General features: G+C 36.9%; 1 protein-coding gene across 13 annotated transcripts in view; it reads left to right on the top strand.

Moving 5' to 3' along the window:
• DGKB (diacylglycerol kinase beta) overlaps positions 1–20,893 on the top strand; it is a 500,304-nt gene that overhangs the window by 203,605 nt on the left and 275,806 nt on the right. For all 13 annotated transcript variants that reach the window (XM_065666235.1, XM_065666238.1, XM_065666233.1 and 10 more), the window contains one exon: positions 1,639–1,715. In XM_065666235.1, the coding sequence (XP_065522307.1) occupies positions 1,639–1,715 (77 nt within the window). The remainder of the gene's footprint in view (positions 1–1,638; positions 1,716–20,893) is intronic.

The following is a 20,893-nucleotide window of genomic DNA, read 5'->3' as shown; positions in this document are numbered from 1 at the left end:
ATCTAGACTGTGTGAGAGTGTAGGGGGGAAACACCTCCTCCAGCACCTTTTAAAATGGAATTTTACTGGTGTTTATAGCAGTTATGAGCTGTTACAAAGCTATTTTTGAAATCCTTTGCTGATAAATGCTAAAAGCATATTTTTTTTTTTTTTGTAAACATACTTCAGGTTTGAGGTGCTGAATTTCTTTTACTTGTAAGAACTATTACAATGCTGTATTTTGTTGATACAATTAAAAAAATCAGGAAGCCTAGGTCCTAGTGTTTGTAATTAAAGGGTTTAACTAATGGCTCATGTGATAGTCCTGATCATAGAATCATAGAATAGTTAGGGTTGGAAAGGACCTCAAGATCATCTAGTTCCAACCCCCCTGCCATGGGCAGGGACACCTCACACTAAACCATCCCACTCGAGGCTTCATCCAACCTGTCCTTGAACACCGCCAGGGATGGAGCACTCACAACCCCCCATGCCAACGGATTCCAGTGCCTCACCACCCTAACAGGAAATAATTTCCTCCTTATCTCCAATCTAAACTTCCCCTGTTTAAGTTTTAACCCATTACCCCTTGTCCTGTCACTACAGTCCCTGATAAAGAGACCCTCCCCAGCATCCCTATAGGCCCCCTTCAGGTACTGAAAGGCTGCTATGAGGTCTCCACGCAGCCTCTTTGCTTCTCTCCTTTCCTTCTAGGTTTTGTTGTACAAATAAATGTGCAGCCATGAATTTTACTTGCTTTCTTCTGTAATGCATCTGTTACTCATTGCTAGTTTACAGTTTACTTCTGTGTTTTGTCCATTATGCACATTTAATATGCACTCAACTACTGCATTTTAAAGAAAACATTGAATTACAGTTATTTTTGTTGTATTGCTGAAATATTTAAGCTTGAAAAATGGTTATGTGCATGATGTATTCTAAGCAGATCTGAGTTTAAGAGTTGCATGTAGTGGTTACTTATTGAAATAATTGTTTTGCTATTCCGCATGTAGACAATTAAAAACAAACTGGAAAGGTTAGATCTACGTGCTTCTGAACTGCAGGAATTTTGCACAATTCTGTTAAACAAAAGTTGTCCTAAAGTTACTGTAGCTGACAGTGGTTAGAATATCTTAAAAGTCTGCAAAAATCGAGGTGTTGATAGCAACATTTGTTTTCTGTAACCTGATTGAAGAAAAAATATTTTTTCTCCAATTTTCTGCTTTATCTTGATATTGTGTGGCTTCTCTGACAAGTCCTCTACTTACTGGCAGCTGTGCCAGAGATGATTCAGTAGCACTGTTGGGAATGACTGTGTTCCATAGATGACTTGTGTTTCAAGGACAAGAAAACTGACTTGAAATAGTCCTTGCAAACAGCTTTCAGATACATGCTAATTAACAATAGTTAAAGATTTGGTCAAAGACTATTTGCTTCTGAGCATTTTGTGTTTACTTGCTGATTTTTATATTACTTAATGAGAGGGGATAGTATGTTATCATTTTCTTTGTGCCCACAGCTCTGATACAGCTAGAGAAAATTACTAATATTCATTGAGAAAAGCTATTAGCAGTTTGGTTCTTGTTTCTTTAATTACGGTTTATATTTTGTAAATCAATTTTCTCTATTTTCATTTTCTCTCTCTTATTCTTCATCCAGATTCCACCAAGAAAATTAAGGATGTCTTAGAAGAATTCCACGGCAGTGGTGTGTTAGCAAAATATAATCCTGAAGGGGTAATTCTTCTTCTTCTTTCTTCAGTGGTCAGAAATGGTGGGGAGAAATATTTACAAATGTTGTAGCAATTCTAACCATTTGAAATAGAAAAATGTTTATAAATCAGATGTTTGGGTCTTTGAAACTGTTTGGAAAATAAAAAAGTGACTATTTTGATGAACTAGAAGTTTATAAATATCACATTAGACATACCTGCTTAGTAATTTACATAAAACCACATTACCTTTTCTAAGATTTAAACAGACTGTCATGGTTTAGGCCCAGCTGGCAACTAAGCCTCTCACAGTTGCTCACTTGCTCCTCCCTGGTGGGAAAGGGGAGAGAATCGGAAGAGTAAAGGTGAGATAAAGTCAGTTTAACAGGTAAAGCAAAAGCTGCATGTACAAGGAAGAAAAACAAGGAATTCATTCACCAGTTCCCATTGGCGGGCAGGTGTTTGGCTACCTCCGGGAGAGCAGAAATCCCAGAGATCTTAATTCCCAAGACAAATAAGTCTTCCCAAGACAAGTATGGTGACTTGGGAAGACAAATGCCATCATCCCAAACATTCCCCCTTACTTTCTTCTTTCCCCTAGTTTATATTCTGAGTGTGATATCATATGGTATGGAATATCCCTTAGGTCATTTGGGGTCAGCTGTCACAGTTGTGCCCCCTCTCAACTTCTCCTACACCCCAGACTGTGAGGCTGAGAAAAGGCCGTGACTTTATGCAAGCTCTGCTCAGTAATAATGAAAACATCCCTGTATTACCTGTTTTCAGTACCAGTCCAAAACATAGCCTCATACTGACTACCATGAAGAAAATGACAACCAAAACCAGCACACAGACACAAAAAAAATAAAACTCTCTTGGTTAGGTCAACATGATTCCCAATTCTTTTCAAATATCCAAAATGTCAAACATAATTTTGAAAGTTAGAAAAGTAATACCTGTTCAGTTCAGATTTCTTTTTAAATTCTATTTCTCTTGCTTTGTTTCTGGTAGTGGGATCCCCATTATTAAAGGAGAATTTTTTTTCTGACAATATGAAGAATTCAGCTGGAAAAAAAAGTGTGTGTGTGTGCATGTTTATTGTTTCTACAGATTCACTACTAGACAAAGTATTCTGGTTTGGCTGGCAGAAAAAGGCAGTTATTTTCTTTTGTTATCCCCAATTGCAATTGTATCTGCTTAGCACATCCTAATAGTGTGACTCAAAGTTTAGTTAAATAAAAACCTATTTCAGTAATGTTTCTGATAGTAATGTGATTAATAATGTTACTAATAGTAATCTGACTCTGCTTGCATTATGTGGAGTTCAGGGTAAAAAAATGAAAATTACTTCATCTTGCATTTCAGGATGTAAAAGACAAATTATTGTCAAGTAAAGTAGTTATAACTCGTTAAGTATTGAAAAAGTATTTGTCACTTTGAACTTTGCAAAGCAGAATGTTCATGTAGTGAGTTTCTGAGGAAAATATTTCATAAGTAAAATACAATTTATCTCATAAATGACTGTATGAAATCTCCATAATTATAGTTGAATACACTCATAGGTTACAAAAGGATGGTAATGATATGACCTACTAATTTATTCTCATATGTAACATTGGTTGTAGGACCTGAATTTATTTTTGTTAGAATGTAGACCCACTTTTGTTTTATTTTGTTGAGGTTTTTCTGTTTTGTTTTTGTTGGTTGGGTTTTTCTTTTGTTTGTTTGGGTTTTTTTTTTTTTTTTTTTTTTTTTTTAGAAAAGTGTGAACTGTTGATTTACAAATTCAGTGCTTGCTCTTTTTTTTTTTTTTCAATTCTACAGTTTTCTTTGTGCTTTTAGATTCTGATAGTCTTAATTTATTATTCAAACTTTTTCTTGAAATTCATCACTTATTTTTAGTTCTTATGCTTTCAGATTTGTGAAGTATAAACTTTTAAAGTACAAAATAATATATGGGTATTTAAATAACACGTTGCCATGTGGGTAATACATTGAGAAATTTGTGTATAAACAAATCAGTACTTGAAGTTGTGAGATTAGTCTCTTTCAGCGAAGTTGTTCCTCCAGTCTGGGGGTATGTGGAGGTTGAATCATGGCAAAAAGTGATCAGTATGGGCACCTGGGATAACTGCTCTAACTGAAAGCAGGTGAATTGGCAGAATTTGTGTCAAAGTGGAGTTAATAAACACAGTGGGTTTATTATAAAGTCGGTTTTAGCAGGTAAAGCAAAAGCTGTGTGTACAAGGAAAGCAAAACAAGGAATTCATTCACCAGTTCCCATTGAGAGGCAGGTGGCACAGCTTAGTCTGTGACACTTTGGTGTTTCCTGGCGTTCCTCAGTTTACAGCTATTTGTAGAATCCTACCAATGTATCAAAATACGCACGGATTGTAGAGCAGAAGAGCACCTAAGCCAGTGAATAGGATAGGAGGATGGAAGGGGTGGAAGGAATGCAAGTCAGGCATCCTGTGATAGCTTCAGTGTCTCTAGCAGGGATCAAGTGAGTCACTATTACTTGGTCAACATTGGACCTAGGCTAACCCTGATAGCTTTTGTACTTCGCTGCTTAGCACATAGACTTCAGGGAGTGCAGCATAAGGAAAACACAGCTACCAGTGAAGTTACTTCGGATCTGTTAGAATTTATTACCTCAAGTTTTATGCTATAAGCTACTGAACTGGAAGCAAAATGGCTGAAATTTCATCTGCAGTTGAATGAATATGCCAAGTCAGAACTGCCTTTGCACAGGTATGTCTATATGTTTCGCATAGATTCAACCTGCCATGTGGATAATCTCTTTACAAATGATTTGCAAGTTTGTTATATCTGGTTGGATGAGGACTTCATGAGTTGGATATACTATTTAATTAATTAATTGTTATCTCTAAACGAGATGACAAAAATTGACTGATTTCAGCTGCATCATAGTGCAGCTTTTTACTTCCACATACTGAAGACAGCACTTCCATTTTGTTGTGTTTTGTAAAGGATACCATCATGTTTCTATTTTAGGTCTTCATTTCCTAGATCATCATGTCATAAGCACTCAAAGAAATTTTCTAACCAAAGGTGGTGCCAGTTTTTTACCAATAAATATGGGGCATAAAGCTGTGGCAGATTTAGCAGACCAACAAATTTATGTACTTTAAAAAAAAGCATTAAGAACTTCCTGTTTCAAGCCTCTCCCTGCTTAAAGGGTTCAGGAATTTATTCCACTCTGTTGCTTCTGTATTGCAGTTTTTTGTCACAAGCTGATGTAATGGGATGGAAATAGCAAAAGAAAAGCTATTGGTATTCGAAACTTGTTACATGAAGTCATCTGGTTTGTTTTTTCCGTTATCTTATATCTTGTTGAGTGAGTGGTTTTTGGGCTTAGTGGAAATGATGTATCTGATTATCAGAAGGTCATCCAGTATAGGGAGTTTGTTTGTTGAGCTTTTACTCTCTGCTTTCAATGAAAGGGAGATGACTAAAACTCCTACAAATGCTACTGAAGCTTTGCTCTGCCACCTTTTCTAAGTCAGTCTCAAATATGCAATTAAGAATAGATTTCATACCTGATATAAGACACATGGGTAGGTTAAGATCCACCTCCTGGAGAGCTGTGATTTATAAAATAAATCCCAGATGATGGGAAGAATATTTAATTAGTTAATTTCGGCTGTTTCATTTTGAAAGGAGCACTGAATAGGCTAGCAAGAATTAGGAAAGCAGATGGAGATAAAGACTGTATCTAAATGGGCAGTAAGTACACACCATTGTGTGCTTCTAGTCCTAGTGTTGTCATCCTCTGTGGCAGTTTCTTGTTTACTTGCTTCCCTACTTACCATCCTAGAGCTCTTAAGCTTAATCAGTGCATGAAGAGTGACATGAAAGGTGGGTGGAGGGATCTCAACCAAACAAGCAGTCAGGCTGCAGCATGGAGCAGGGCAGTGCTCCAGTTCAGATGTGGATAAAAAGAATAAATCTGCATACTTAGAAAGATCAGGAAGGTTAGGTCAATGAGTGCATGATGCAAGGTGCATTCCATGGCTGGATCTGCCCAGACAAGTGAAGCCCCAAGTTTAGCAGAATGTTTACAGTCAGGTTGAAATCATTTGCCTACTCTGAAGTTGCTAATTGTTTCCCCTTAGATTATGGGGGGTCAATCTGCTCCCCCGCCCTGTCTTCCAGCTCAATGGGCTGGGTACCCAGAGAACAGTCTTACTGTTAAAGACTGAGGCAAAGAAGGTGTTAAGTAGTTCAGCCTTTTTCCTCAACCTTTGTCACTATGTTTTCATCCAGTGAAGAAAGGAAATTCTCCTTAGCCCTCCTTTTGTTGTTAATGTATTTATGGAATTGCCATTACCATTAATTTCTATTTATTTCATTAACAACTGTTCTTGACAGCAAATAATTTTTGTTATTTTTTTAAAGTACACAGGGAAAGACAAGCATTGCATTTACTTTTTTTTTTTTTTCCCCTTGGTTATCTGTCATTGTATGGTTAAAAATAAATTGTTTGCACTCTCTAATCAAGACTAGAATGCTGACAGAACCATTTTCTGGGCATATGCACTAATGCAAGAAAATGGCATATTCTATCTAATGTCTTAAACCTGTTCATTTACATCACTAACCTTTCAGCAAAAATAGTTCTATTCTAAAACCAGAGCCTAAGTGTTATGACACTGCACTAATGTATGTGTGTTCTTTCCTTCCTTGCATGCGTTACAGAAACAAGATATACTTAATCAAGTAAGTAAGCTTAATTTGATTTTTTTTTTCCTTTTGCTGTGCATAGGAGCAGGATCTTTTATTTTGTAGGCTTTTATTGAGAAATCACTTATTAATGCTGCATGTGGCTATTCTGTCAGATAATAGACAAATATCTAAAGCTTAGAGCAAAGTGCATTCTTTTCTGCTGGCAGACTTTTTCACTAGGTGAATTTCATTTTGTCATTCACAGTACATAATGTTGCTAACATTAATTGAGAGGAACATGAAAAATTCAGAGCAAGTAATTAATTTGTTCCATACTTGTCACAGAAATTTCTGCTTACTAGTGAGATCTCATAATGGTTTGTATTATTCTGAAATGACAATAACAAATCTCAGAAAAAAAATACTGTTTCTAAAACTGTATAATGCCATTTATATTTACCAGGCTTAAAACTGAAGATTTAATAGTTTGAATAAGGCTTGTAGTGTGCTTTAAGCAATTGTGACTAACACAATTGCAAGAGAAATGGTTAAATAGCTGATTATCATCCCAAGATTCTACTTCTGAGAAGCTTCAGCAGCCTAAAACCAGATATAAAAATATAATGAAAAATAAAAGAAGCTGTGGAAGAAGGAGTAATCAAATGAACTAGTTTTTAAAATAACCTAGTTATTCTTTCCTTGTAGCACAGAGGTGTTAAAAAGCCCCTGCTCTGCTGTGCTGGAACATGAGAACCATGAAAAAGTTTAGAGACTGAAAGGATTAGTTTTTTTGGAGCCTCTCTTTTCTGGGTCAAAGGGCAGTTGAGCTCTTGGAGGTGTGTTACCGAGAGCAGTACTCTCTGTTCACAGAAGGGCTCAGTTTTCTTTAGATGACTGACATTAGTTTTTTAGTAAGCTAACAGAGTGACTGCATTGGGTCCTGGAAGAGAAGGTATCCAGATTAAAGCAGTGTGTCTGGGACCACTAATCACATTAGTTATTTTTGATAATAACCTGGTCAAAAGAAGTAGATGGATGTTAATAAAATCAACTCGATAAACCAAGTCTGGGAATTGTTGCTAAAAAAGGAGAAAAATATGAATGTTATACTAGAAAAGCTTGATGACATTATGGACTACAGTAAAAAGAAATAGAATGAGATGCGCTAGGGCAGAGCGTGGTGTGGTGTATCGTGGAACTTGTGACATTGACAGATAACTTGCTGTGTACAGTAGTTGATCACAGGATGATTGCAAAGCATCACTGTGGTTTGGTCTTGAAGAAACAAAATACATTACTGGGACATTGTAATAGTATTCCTGTGGCCATGATGATCTGAGAACAAGACAAGACTTATAAGAAAAAGTTGGGTCTTAGGACCATTGTCATAAGTGGAAAACTTGTTAAAATTTCAAGTACACAGAAATATGGAGTGAAAGAAGTATTTTTGTGCTGTTTCCCTCTGCTGCATTCTTTGATTTTATAGAAGATACTGATTTACTGTAAGGACCTTGCCTTCTTATATATAAAGTGAAGTATTCCTACTGCAGATAGGAAGCTATAATTTTCTATAAAACAGTGCTGCAGAAACCATACATTTCTGCTTTTGACCAAATGATTGAACAAAGTGAACTCAAAATTGAACTAATTTACAGAAGGGTTAGTAGGATGTGGAGAAATATATCTATTATGTAGGAGAAGCCAGTGCCCGACATAGAATAAACATATAACTAATAAAGTATGTTGTGTCTTTCTAGCTACAAAAGAGAAAAATTGTGTAGCTTGTGTGTATCAGCAGTAGAAAACTCTACCCTTCAGACACTGGGCACTCGTTTTTCTGGATTTCTGGGCAGATTTTCTAGGGAAACAGCTTCCAGGATACCTAGAGAGTTGGGAAGCCTGCCAGGCAGAGATTCTGGCAGTCTGACTTGTGAGCCTGCTTTCTGTGGAAAGTGTTGAGGGCACCGAGGTGTAAGATGTTTGATAGTCATTTTCTGCTGCAAAAGTGTTCAGTTTTGAATACTTTTTTATCATCTTTAGTGGTCCCTCTATCGCTTTTCCTCAGTCTGTGCTAACATCTCTTCCTCCTTTATATCTTCCTTTCTTTTTGATACTTCCCCTCTCTGCCTTAAGATTCCATTTTTAACCATTTTTTCATTCATTCATTCATTCATTCATTCATTTATTTATTTATTTATTTATTGCATTGCACAGTATCTTAGTGTAGTGGTACGCACTCTGGTCAGATCTGTTGTTATCTCAGCCCTTTGTGCCTCATGTTGGGCACCAAAACGAACTGTTGTGGCTTAAGCCCAGCCGGCAACCCAGAACCATGCAGCCGCTCACTCCTCCCCGTCCCCCCCTTCTCCCCCTGCTCCCGAATGGATGGGGAGGAGAATTGCAAGAATGTTACTCCTGCAGGTTGAGATAAGAACAGTCCAGTAACTAAGTTATAACACAAATCACTGCTGCTACCACCAATAATAATAATAAGGGAAATAACAAGGGAAGAGAATACAACCGCTCACCACTTGCCGACCGATACCAGCCCAACCCGAGCAGTGATCTAGCCCTTCCAGGTAACTGCCCCCAGTTTATATAGTGGGCATGACGTGCTGTGGTATGGAATACCCCTTGGGTTAATTTGGGTCAGGTGTCCTGTCTCTGCTTCCTCCTGGCTTCCCCTCCTCCCTGGCAGAACATGAGACTTGGGAAGTCCTTGGTCAGAGTAAACATTACTGAGCAATAACTAAAAACATCGGTGTTACCAGCGCTGTTCCCAGGCTGAAAGTCAAAACCACAGCACTGCAGCAACGACTAAGAAGGAGAAAAATGACTGCTACAGCTGAACCCAGGACACTTATGTTGAAGATTTACGAGCTTCATACTGTTTTCATTTTTACATGTTACCTGCCTAATTCTCATAGTTTGTTAAATGGCTAATTCAAGGATGACTTTACAGTTCTGATGTTCATTAGATAGCGTTTCAAAGTATTTTAAAAGAAAGACAGGGTTTGTTTTTTGTTTTGTTTTTTTTTTTTTTGTTTATTAGGGTACCACCATCAGTATTTAGGTGGGTAGAGAATTTTAAGCTGTCTTGATATTCAGGCCAAAAGGATAATTCTATGCCAAAGAATATGATGCTTAAAGCTACAACATTTTTAAAGGGAAAAAAAAAATAAAAATTGAGGGTCGCACTGGGGTCTGTTTTATTTTTATCATATTTTATTTGAAGAGTGACAGACTACTCTGACAACATTTCAGTTCCTCTAACAGGATGAAAACGGTATAAATATGGTACCAATTATGGTACTGAGTTATAAAGTGTGAAAAATGCTAACCTCATATTTTCATGTTAATCTGAAATCAGCTACGTTGTTCTTAAAGTGAAATAAACACAGAAAAAGAATCCTTCAGAAAGGGTACATTTAGTTTATTTCTTGATTATTATATTGCCATTGATGAATATTAAGCTATCTGTTCTTCAGTCTATACAGTATGTAATAATTTATGGATATTTCTTTTAACATTCATCACTAATACAAGATCTTTCTAAATGTATGTGCCTTAGCACTCTTTCTTCTTAAAAACCCCCACCTTTATATGTCAATATAGTGTCTTTATTAAATTTATATATTTGTGTGTAGTACTTATTGATATACAAACTTACACACATACATGATCATGTACTAAAGAAAACCTGTTAGTAAAGTTTTTCTTACACCGACATAAGAGCAGGATGACACTGCAGTCGTTGGTGAATACATTCCAGATTTATTTTAGTAATTAGCATCAATTTATTTTAATAACATGAGAACATAGTACAAGGTTATGCTTAAAAATCTAGTTAGTCCATAAAAATTGAGTCTTCTCATTTCCATTTTGAGTGTTTTTGAAGAGATATGTTAGTTGAGGGAAATTTTTTTCAGTTATATATCTCTAGTATTGATAGTATCAAAATATTTGTCTATAAAGGGTATTTGGTAGGAGCAGCCTGTGACGGCTTGTGATTTTATTGTTTTGGGTTTTTTTCCTGTAGGCTTTTGTCTGAGTAGATGAGAATTTGCATTCTGCATTAGCTAAAAAATAATTTTATTTGGTTACCAGAACTTTCAAAGTTAATTACGTAAAAAAAGTATTAAATCAAATGCTAAGATCAGAAAATGGCTTTCAATTTAAATCAGACTTAACCCTGACGCACAAAGGTTTTCTCTGTGATGAATTCCAATTTTAATCTGAATTTCTGCTGTGTGAAGATTAGAAATACATTTAAAATGCCAGAAAATCCATGCATTCTCATGTAAATCATGTTTTCTAGCTTGTTAACCCTCTCTATGTGGTATCTGATTTTTTGTTTTTGACACACCACATCCTCCTATATTTTGGCAAAAGTCAGGTTTTAAAACATTGTCAGTCAATGAATCTTAAAACAGTGGACTTTTACTGGGGATGCTTTAGCACTGCTTTTCACAGCTAATCATGTAATTGTCAGTAATACAGTATCATTAATGTGTGCGATTGTTGTCATGTGTGAATCAAGCCCCTGTAACATCTACTTCTTTTTCAAAAGCTCTTTTTTCAGACATTGGGTCAATATAAATTGCTTAAAAAGAAATTGTTGATTATGTGGACCTACAAACAAAAATAACCCAGAGCTATTACTGTCAGTAGATTAAAGCTGAATATCCTCTCCATTTGTGGCACCGTTTGGGTATCCGGCAGCATAATTTAAAAAGTAATTAATTGAAAATTACATTCCAATATAATTATCTTTCCATTATCTCTGAAACATTCTCTGTAATAAGTGAAAACCATATTTCATGGAACTCTGTTGAAATTGAATGGTTTCTCCCTTCACCTCCCACCCTGTTTTGCAGGATGACAAAAACAGTGGCTTATGTTGAAATATTTTATACAACTTTGAAAGATGAAAAAGACAAAAAAGAATGTGGAGGGGTGGAGATTAATTTAAAACACTACATGTCTTGTTCCCATTTATGTGGCCACTGTGGTGGGGAGGAATAAAAGGAGTTATTATTCTACCCCTCCCTGCCCCCTGCCTCACCCACAATGAAAACTTTTTTTTTTTTTTTCAAGAGACTATTAACGAAGTTGCTTTTTTAAATCTTGTGAGGAGAAAGAAAGTGGAGTGATACATCTTCTCTTACTTCCTTTTACATGTCTTCCAGCAGAACTGCTTGTTGCATTTATATCGGCTAGGAAAATGTAGGAGACAGAACTCTTCTGTTGCAGTTTGGTGTTAGGGTAGATTGTGAATCAAATGCTGACAATTTTTTTGACTAAATTAATTTTCTTTTCAAATGTCTTAGTATGGTAGGAGTTAAAATATTACATTGCATAATTAAAACCTCTGAATTATTTTCTGTATAATTAAAGATTGCTTGCTTTACATGTATCCTGTTTTTCACTGAGAAACCATTTTTATGTGTTCTCAGTGTTAGGGATATATTGAGTTGTGATGTCTGTACCATGGAGAGTTCTTTGTATGATTTATGCACTTATGTGTATGTTGGCACAAAACATACACATAAATGCATAAACCTTCACAGTGTGCATACTTGGATTTTTCTTGATCTTTGATTTTTGTGTATTGCCAGTAAAGCAGAAGAATGATTATAAAATTCACAGCTTAACTGCAGTAGGAGAAAAGAAGATGTCAAGTACTCACAGTATAGTGTTTCCTTTTTTTCGCTAGTTACCCACTTCTTACCGCTTCCCCATTCGCTACTTCTGATCTGTGAGATGGAGAAAGGGATGAATTTCTGCAGCTGGCCTGTCTTACCTGAAGTTAAGGGTAATTTGTAGTTAGGGACGTCACAGCCTGAAATACGTGATTTAAGGAATATTAACTTTGGCTTACTGCAGTAGGGCAGAAAGCTTAATTGGTTTGGGGAATGCAATAGCTGTATGAATGTTTCATATCTTGTGAGAAGTAAGAGGCCAGTGAAAATTGCTGACAGTGTGTCAGACTGTTGGGTTATAGTTTCCTGTGTGTACTTGCTTATGATTCCTATGGGTCTCATGCTTGTGATTCCTCAGCTCCCACCAGTGCAGATTTTCACTACAAAACTTACTGTGAGAAATTTTGTGACATCACTGATTTTTAGAAACTAGAAAGCAACACTGTTGTATACAACCAGTCACCCAAGATCAGTCCTATTCAGTCCTATTCTGTATGTAGTAGAGGATGAGCAGAATATGCTACATCTGCTCTGGATTGTGGAAGGACAGATACCTGTTATCTGCAAAGACACTAGAATTTATGAAAGTGATTCCATGCTTTCAGTTAAGGCAAATTTTACGACCTACTGACCTGGCAGTGCAGATGCAGTTCAGCCTCTTTCTTTCTGACCTACAAGGTGTTAGCCTGCTGTCTAGTCAAAATCAGGTATTTTAAGGCACTTCCATAGCATGTTGCAGCCATAATTGGATCAGAGACACGAGTAAGTCTTGTATCTTCTGTTGAGGATTGGTCTGTGTACATCTGATACAAAATTAGAAGGCACCTGAACTTGTCTGTTATTTTACCAGGTATAGTCATAGCTGCTACTTGGAAACCCGTCCTTGAATTCTTGTATTTCCTGAAATTTAGAGACTCACCCTCTATGAACTAACGCTAAATTAGTCTAATGTACTTATCAGTGAGTGCTTGAGAAAAAACAGAACTCTTATCATAGTAATTAGAGATTTTTTTAAAGCATGTTAAGCATAGACTGCCTCCATTTATTTCTCTTGGAGTCTCGCATATTCTGGGAATCTACTGTTCAAAAGAAACTTACGTAGGTAAAGTCAGTCATCCAGAAGGGTTTTGCTTTGGACCCTAAATATCCACCTGGAAAAAGATCTTGAAGCATGAGAAAGTTTCTGATCAGCAGGGAAACATTTGCCCCAGCTTTGCATGACATAAAGTCATGTCTTCCTCTTCTTTAGTTCTTTCATCATTAGACATTCTATAAAAAGTGAATATTAAAGGACTGGCTCTTGCATGCTTCTGTAGAGAGAACAGAAATATAGAAGTCTTCTTGACTGCTGCCAGAATGGGGGAAAACGATTAAAGGAGCAGAGATGCAATGGAGACAGAGCTGCTAACAAGATTGGAAGGATTGATAGTCACTGCTGTTTCCTCCTGTGCCTGCCTCATATGTTGCCTCCTCACATACTCCAGTTTGTCCATAAATGCTATTATCTCTCTCTGTCCAGATTTCTAGTTTAAACAAAATAGGTGCTATACTGTATTACCTTTTGCAGCTTCAATTTTGTGTATCTATGTGGCTAGTGTTGCTTTAGTTTTATATTCTTGTATTTTACACTATCTGTAAAACATTGTAACTGAGTTCCTTGAGTAGCAGTCTTTTATTGTCTTATTCCAAGAATAGTGTTATAAGGATAATTCTTGGCCTAATTGTTTCTGTTTTATCCTTGTTTCTAAAAAGCTATTTGAGGGATGGAATTTTCTTCAAAGTAATAGGAGTTGGCAGAGCAAATCCTAGTTGTTTGTGTTTGCAGCTTCCTTTTAAAGTGGAGGATGCCATATGCTTCAGAAAAATTTCCACAACACATTGGTTGGGTGTGGTTCTTTAACAAGACAAATTCAGCTGAAACTGAAAATCTCGGCCAATCTATCTGTATTTGCTGAGTCAGACTCTGCAACAGGAATGGTCTCGTAGCATCAGGAAATAAGACAGATTAGTCTGTCTTTTTTCACTGTTACAAAAACTGCTTCTGCTATTCTGAAACATAAGAAATTAATAGCAAGTTATTTTCACTGATGGAACTTCTCATATGTGGTCTGTTCATGGCATTAATATTAAAAACAATCAACTGTTAAGTGTTGCTAAAATTTGATTCTAATATTTTAGTCCCAAAGGCCCTGAATGGCCTCTTGGAACAATTTAGAGTTGCTGTTTGCAGCTTTGTTTAGTAAAGAATTCTGTAATAGTATTTTGCATAAATATTTATATACATGCAATACATAAATGTGTTCTATTTCTTTTAGCATAGGCTTGGATCCAGAGTGGGTTACTTCCATTCTGAGTGAAGTTAGCACCCAACTCTGGTGTAGCAATTTAAAAAAAAAGAAAAGAAATAAAAAAAAATGTCTCTGCTGTTTTCTATAAAATTCACTTGAGCACATTAAATCCTTCCATGTCTCCAGGAATACTACCTTAACAGCTGGAATGTTTTGGCATCTGTTTTGATACCTCTCCCTGATTAGCCTGATCTTTTAAACGTGCTCAGATCACCTCCTCATTCAAAGGACTATTTCAGTTATTTGTTCAGTAACATTTTATAAGTAAATATTTAATCATCAGCATAGACAAACAAACCTCTTTTTCCCATTAGTAAATCTTCCGCTCTTTTCTGATATTTGGATAATTGGATACTCTGTAGGGAAAGTGATACACGTTTGAATGTCCCCAGGCGAACAAGGGAATTCAGCCAAGGTAACTCACTGGGGAAGTATCTTGACCAAGACTTCTTTATTTTTTTTTTCCAAAGGGTGGGAAGATTTGTCATTTTTTCTGTGCTTTCAGGAGGAGAGATGGTCTCCATAGTCTCCATTGCACTTGGTGCACAGTCCTTTAAAAAAAAAAACAAAAACAAACAAACTTTTTTTTTTGTGACCGTGTATAGTGAGACCTGATAACACAGATTTATATGCTATTAATTCTATTAGATATGAGGCAAATGATGAAATCTTCAATCCCGTGAAGACTGTAGGATTTTTGCTCAGAAACAAGTCTGTGGATGTCTTAGGAAGCTGAAGTAAAATACCTAAAGTGTAGTAGCTCTTGAGAGAGTCTTTCAGGATCCAGGTATCAATAAGGACATCAGTATAATACTGACATCCAGTTTTAATCATTTTCATTCCTTTCTGAATTGACCCATACTGTTCTCATTACAATACAATCTTCTTGCTTGGTTTTACAGCTATGAAATAGAATGCTTCACAGTGTTGTGAAGTAGAAGTCTTGCCTTATCACTGTGTATTAATAGGCACAGTTAATACTCATAGAATCAGAATAGCTAGGGTTGGAAAGGACCTTAAGATCATCTAGTTCCAACACCCCTGACATGGGCAGGGACAACTCACACTAAACCATCTCGCCCAACGCTTAGTCCAGCCTGGCCATGAGCACAGCACAACCTCCCTGGGCAAGCCATTACAGTGCCTCACCAACCTAACAGGAAAGAACTTCCTCCTTATATCCAGTCTAAACTTCCCCTCTTAAAGTTTTAACCCATTACCCCTTGTCCTGTCACTACAGTCCCTAATGAAGAGTCCCTCCCCAGCATCCTTATAGCCCCCCTTCAGATACTGGAAGGCTGCTATGAGGTCTCCAAGCAGCCTTCTCTTCTCCAAGCTGAACAGCCCCAACTTGCTCAGCCTATCTTCATACGGGAGGAGCTCCAGCCCCTGATCATCCTTGTGGCCCTCCTCTGGACTTGTTCCAGGAGTTCCATGTCCTTTTTATGTTGAGGACACCAGAACTGCACACAATACTCCAGGTGAGGTCTCACAAGAGCAGAGTAGAGGGGCAGGATCACCTCCTTTGACCTTCTGGTCATGCTCCTTTTGATGCAGCCCAGGATACGGTTGGCTTTCTGGGCTGCAGGCGGACACTGCTGGCTCATGTTCATTTTCTCATTGACCAGCACCCCCAAGTCCTTCTCTGCAGGGCTGCTCTGAATCTCTTCTCTTCCCAATCTGTAGCTGTGCCTGGGATTGGTCCAACTCAGGTGTAGGACCTTGCACTTGTCATGGTTGAACTTCATAAGGTTGGCATCAGCCCACCTCGCAAGTGTGTCAAGGTCCCTCTGGATGGCATCCCTTCCCTCCAGTGTATCAACCAAACCACACAGCTTGGTCTCATCGGCAAACTTGCTGAGGGCGCACTCAACCCCACTGTCCATGTCATAGAATCAAGTCACTGACAAAGATATTGAACTAGACTGCTCCCAACACCGATCCCTGAGGGACACCACTTGTTACTGGTCTCCAGCTGGACACTGAGCTGTTGACCACAACTCTTTGCGTGTGGCCTTCCAGCAAGTTCTTTATCCACCAAGTGATCCACCTATCAAATTGATGTCTCTTCAATTTAAGGAGAAGGATGTTGTGTGAGACAGTGTCGAATGCTTTGCACAAGTCTAGGTAGATGACATCAACTGCTCTACCCCTGTCCGTCAGTTTTGTATCCCCATCATAGAAGGCCACCAAATTGGTCAGGCAGGATTTCCCCTTAGTGAAGCCATGCTGGCTGTCACCAAGCACCTTGTTGTTTTTCATGTGCCTTAGGATGTTGTCCAGGAGAATAATGTTTACGGATTAAATTCTTGTTGTTCCGAGCAGTTTAGTGCTGGGATTTATTTTGAGAATTTTGTGAATGCTTAATTAAATGTTACAAATTTTTCCTGACAATTTATCATGCGAAAAAAGATGCAAATTTTCCTCTGCATTGAGTCATAGTGAGCCCAGTTTCAGGTTTGCTTTCAGAAAAGCTAGGAGATGTTTAATGGTTGATAAATTTTATTTTCTGAAAAGAATTAAGAAGTTAAAACTGTGCAGCCTTGCCTTCTGCCTTCTGTCCCTTCTCCAAGGTGGACATATACCTAACTGCTTCTAGAAATAGTAATAAAGTTATTTTTATGCAGATACTATAGTTTACATTAGCTGAAACTTGATTGTGTTTTAGAACGTGCGCTTTTCTGGGCTTATAAAAGTTTTCATTACTGAATGAGGTTTTATTTCCTAATAATATAGAAGATTATAAAGATTTATGAAGTCTTATTTTGTCAAGTTTATTTTCATAATGCATAAGGAAAGGATCTCTAGTAAACTTGGTGAATTGGTGGTTTAACATAAAGAGAGGAATCCAGTTACATATGATTAGTTTAAAGCCATCTACCTTTCTGTGAACCTACAGGGAAGGGTTTTCATACCTTCTTTATTTGAATCAAAGCTAAAACAGCACAGATTGTTATTCTCTTCCCTTCCTCCCCGAAGATTTAGGCCAAATGACTTGAAAGTTCTTTCATGTTCCTCTGAATTGGCTGCTTCAACTATGTCCTTATATATCTCCCTATTATGTTGAAAATTTTCCTGAGATCCTTAAACTTGTGATCATAATCTCCCTATGCTCTGATAGTGTTTTTTTGGAATTGAATGAATTAATTCATGTGGTGGGTTAATTGTAGTCAGTTTGGTACATCCTCTCACTCTTTCATCCCCTCACTTGGGAAACGTCATGGAAAATGCCTTCTGAAATGCTAAATCGTTCTTTCTCAGGTTAATTTGAATTCAGCTGGAGCTTCTGGAAGCCAAGCAACTATTGAAAATTAAGCAATTAGCCTTCATGCTTAAGAAAACAACCCCCACCATTATGGCTTATGTATTATTCTGATATGATTGGTCTGAACTTTTTAATTAATGCTTGCGAATTCATTAACAGAAATACTTTCAAAACATACCAAAATTCATTGAAGCTTTCATCTGAGAAGTTGGTGATACAATAATGAGATTTAAAAATAAAGTAATGTGGTTTACATAGCAGAGTGAGCTATGTAAACTGATACATGTTAGTATGGAAAATTAATGTCCTCAGATTTATTTATTTATTTATTTATTTATTTATTTATTTATTTATTTATTTTTTTTTATTCCTAAAACATTTTGTATTTCCTAACTGGGGTTGGGGAAAAATGCTAGTAATTAGAGGAAGGATAGTTACATACTGAAGCTTTTTCATATTTTAGGATGGTTCCATGAGGAAAAAAGAAGATACTGTATAATTACATAATACAGAAATGCTCATGATATTGTATGTTCTCTCTTCTGTGAAAGTTATTTTAAATTAAGCTGAGCAAATGTTTTGCGTCTGTCATGGTTTAACCCCTTCCAGCAGCTAAGTACCATGCAGGTGCTCGCTCAACCCCTGAGTGGGATGGGGAGGAGAATTTGGAAAAGGTAAAACCTGTGGTTTGAGATAAGAACAATTTAATAATTGAAAAAAGTAAACTATAATAGAATAATAATAATAAAATCATTTTAATATGAAATAAAGCAAAAGAGAGGGGAATAAACCTCAAAAAGGAAAAGTGATGCACAATACAGTTGCTCAGCACATGCTAACCAATGCCCATCCTGTACCCAAGCAGTGATTGGCGCTTCTCAGCCAACTCCCCCAGTTTATATACTGAACATTATGTGCTGTGGTATGGAATATCCCTTTGGCTAGTTTAGGTCAGATGTCTTGGCTGTGCTCCCTCCTGGGTTCTTGTGCACCTCCTCACTGGCAGAGCATGGGAAACTGAAAAGTCCCTGACTCTTAGGGTAAGCATTACTTAGCAACAAGTAAAACATCAGTGTGTTATCAACATTGTTCTCATACTAAAGCCAAAACATAGCACTGTACCAACTACTAGGAAGAAAATTAACTCTATCCCTCTACCTAAAATTAACTCTATCCACTCTATCCCAGATGAAACCAGGACAGCATCTTTAAATGTTCTCTTCTAAATAAACTGTACTCAGTACTAAAACCTCTGCTTGGCGATAATACTCTCACACTTGTAAGTCTTCTACTGTGGTCCTTACAGGATTTCTTTTAAGAAAATATTCTATTTTTCTACACTTACGTAGTGGGTTATGTATATTACAATGACAGATGATAGACAAAACACTGAAAGTAATTTAAAGTGAGCCTTTTTTTAAGAACTTGTCCCTTTTTCATTATAAAGCTAGGTGCCTGATCTGAACTACTCCTAGATGTCCTATAGTCTGTAGTCCTGTAGTCTAATCCAACTCTGTTATTTACTGTATATACATTTACAAAAACAAAGTTCCAGAGATTACTGCATTGCTTTAGAACTCAGTTCTAATAGCTAATCTACATCAAGTATGTTAGATAATTTAGAAAATGTTTTTCAGCTGTGGAGTATTAGAATCACAGATTTTGCGGGGTTTTTGCATATAGGCAAGAACCTAATCACAGGGCTCTTTGCATAGATCTCCTTGAGGCAGGACTTTTGTTGCACATTCTTTTGAATGTGCACTATGTGTGGTTTTGCCATATGCATTTTGAGCTACTATAAGCATTTTTCATGTCTGTTCAAGTCACTTACCAACTCCTAACTAACTTTCAGCATATTTTGAAAGCTTTTGGATGTGCAAAATCTGAACTGTAGCTGCGCAAAGGTTGCTGCTTCCCTGGGGGAATACAGATCACAGAGCATGTTAGAGCAGAGGATAAAGCTCTTTCAGTTTAAGAAATCTGACTGTAGAACAACCTTCTAGAACAAGCACCCACTTTCTTTTTTCCTTTGCTGAGCACCCTAATCAGTGGCAGTCAGGGTGTCAGACATAATAAATGGGCATGGCTTCCAAGTCATGTGTTACTTTGATATCTGTTGTCTTTCCTGGGCAGAAAACATGAGGAAGTTTGGAACTCTTGTTTGGAGACACTGGTGTAAATGATAATCTGACCATCTATAGAAAATATTGAAAAGCCTGAACAACTTTGAGAAAGGGAATATTCAGGAAAAAACAAGCACATAATTTTAACCTTATTTACTAATCCAAGTCTCTATCCAGGCATAATTCTGAGCCCATAAATGGAAAAAAAAGTAACATTAGGGATTTGGTTATTGGTGGCAGCTTGTTGAACCAATGTCATTCAGGCAGCGGTTAAAAAAAATCTAAGGTAGCTGTTAAGGAATATTTTTAACATTATATACATAAAATCCACAGACATTGTAAATAAAAATCTCCTTTGTGTAATTCAGAGATATTTTACGTGTCCATCCATAAACCATAACTTAAATGGAATTATAATTTGGTTTTCTGTTTTCCCTTTTAATTTGGTTATCCCTCTTTGTAGGTAATCTAGTGAAATAGCTAAGCATGTTTCATTAATGAACAATGGAATGAAGCAATTTCAGTTGTTAAAGTCAGTTGTTGTAGTGATTAGTCTATTTGTTACTTTTATAGATAACAAATACATTTATGTAGTGTGAACTAGTGACTGATTTAGTTGGATGCTGATATGAATTCTTTTGCCATTGTAGTTTCATAGTTTATAAACAGTTAATTAAACGTCAGTGACTATATTATTGAGAGAAAACAAAGTTTGTAGCATGAGTGAAACGTTTGCCAAAGTAGAAGAGGGTGGCTCTATGATGAGACAGAGATAGCCCATGTCCAAGTTTTACACCTATCCTGAGCCTTGTGGAGGTAGGGTTTTTTTTAAAATCTCTGCTATTTTTGTGTTCAGTAGGTAAGAGTTTTATTGGTTTCACTGAACTTTCTCAAATGAGGTGTTAGAAGCACAGCGTAGATACCCTTTTGCCAAGTTTGCATTCCTAACAATAGTGACTTGCACAAGATAAGTCAAATTTTGCAGTCTGTGGTGTTGGTCCCTTAAAAGGACAGTGATACACATTTAAAATATTACCCTAGAGCAGTTAGGTCTTAGGCTTAATGGGAAACTCCTTATT

This window comes from Lathamus discolor, chromosome 2 (assembly GCF_037157495.1).
Source record: "Lathamus discolor isolate bLatDis1 chromosome 2, bLatDis1.hap1, whole genome shotgun sequence".
Lineage (NCBI taxonomy): Eukaryota > Metazoa > Chordata > Aves > Psittaciformes > Psittacidae > Lathamus > Lathamus discolor.
Note: the sequence above shows the minus strand (reverse complement) of the source record. Positions and strands in the feature narration are given on the sequence as shown.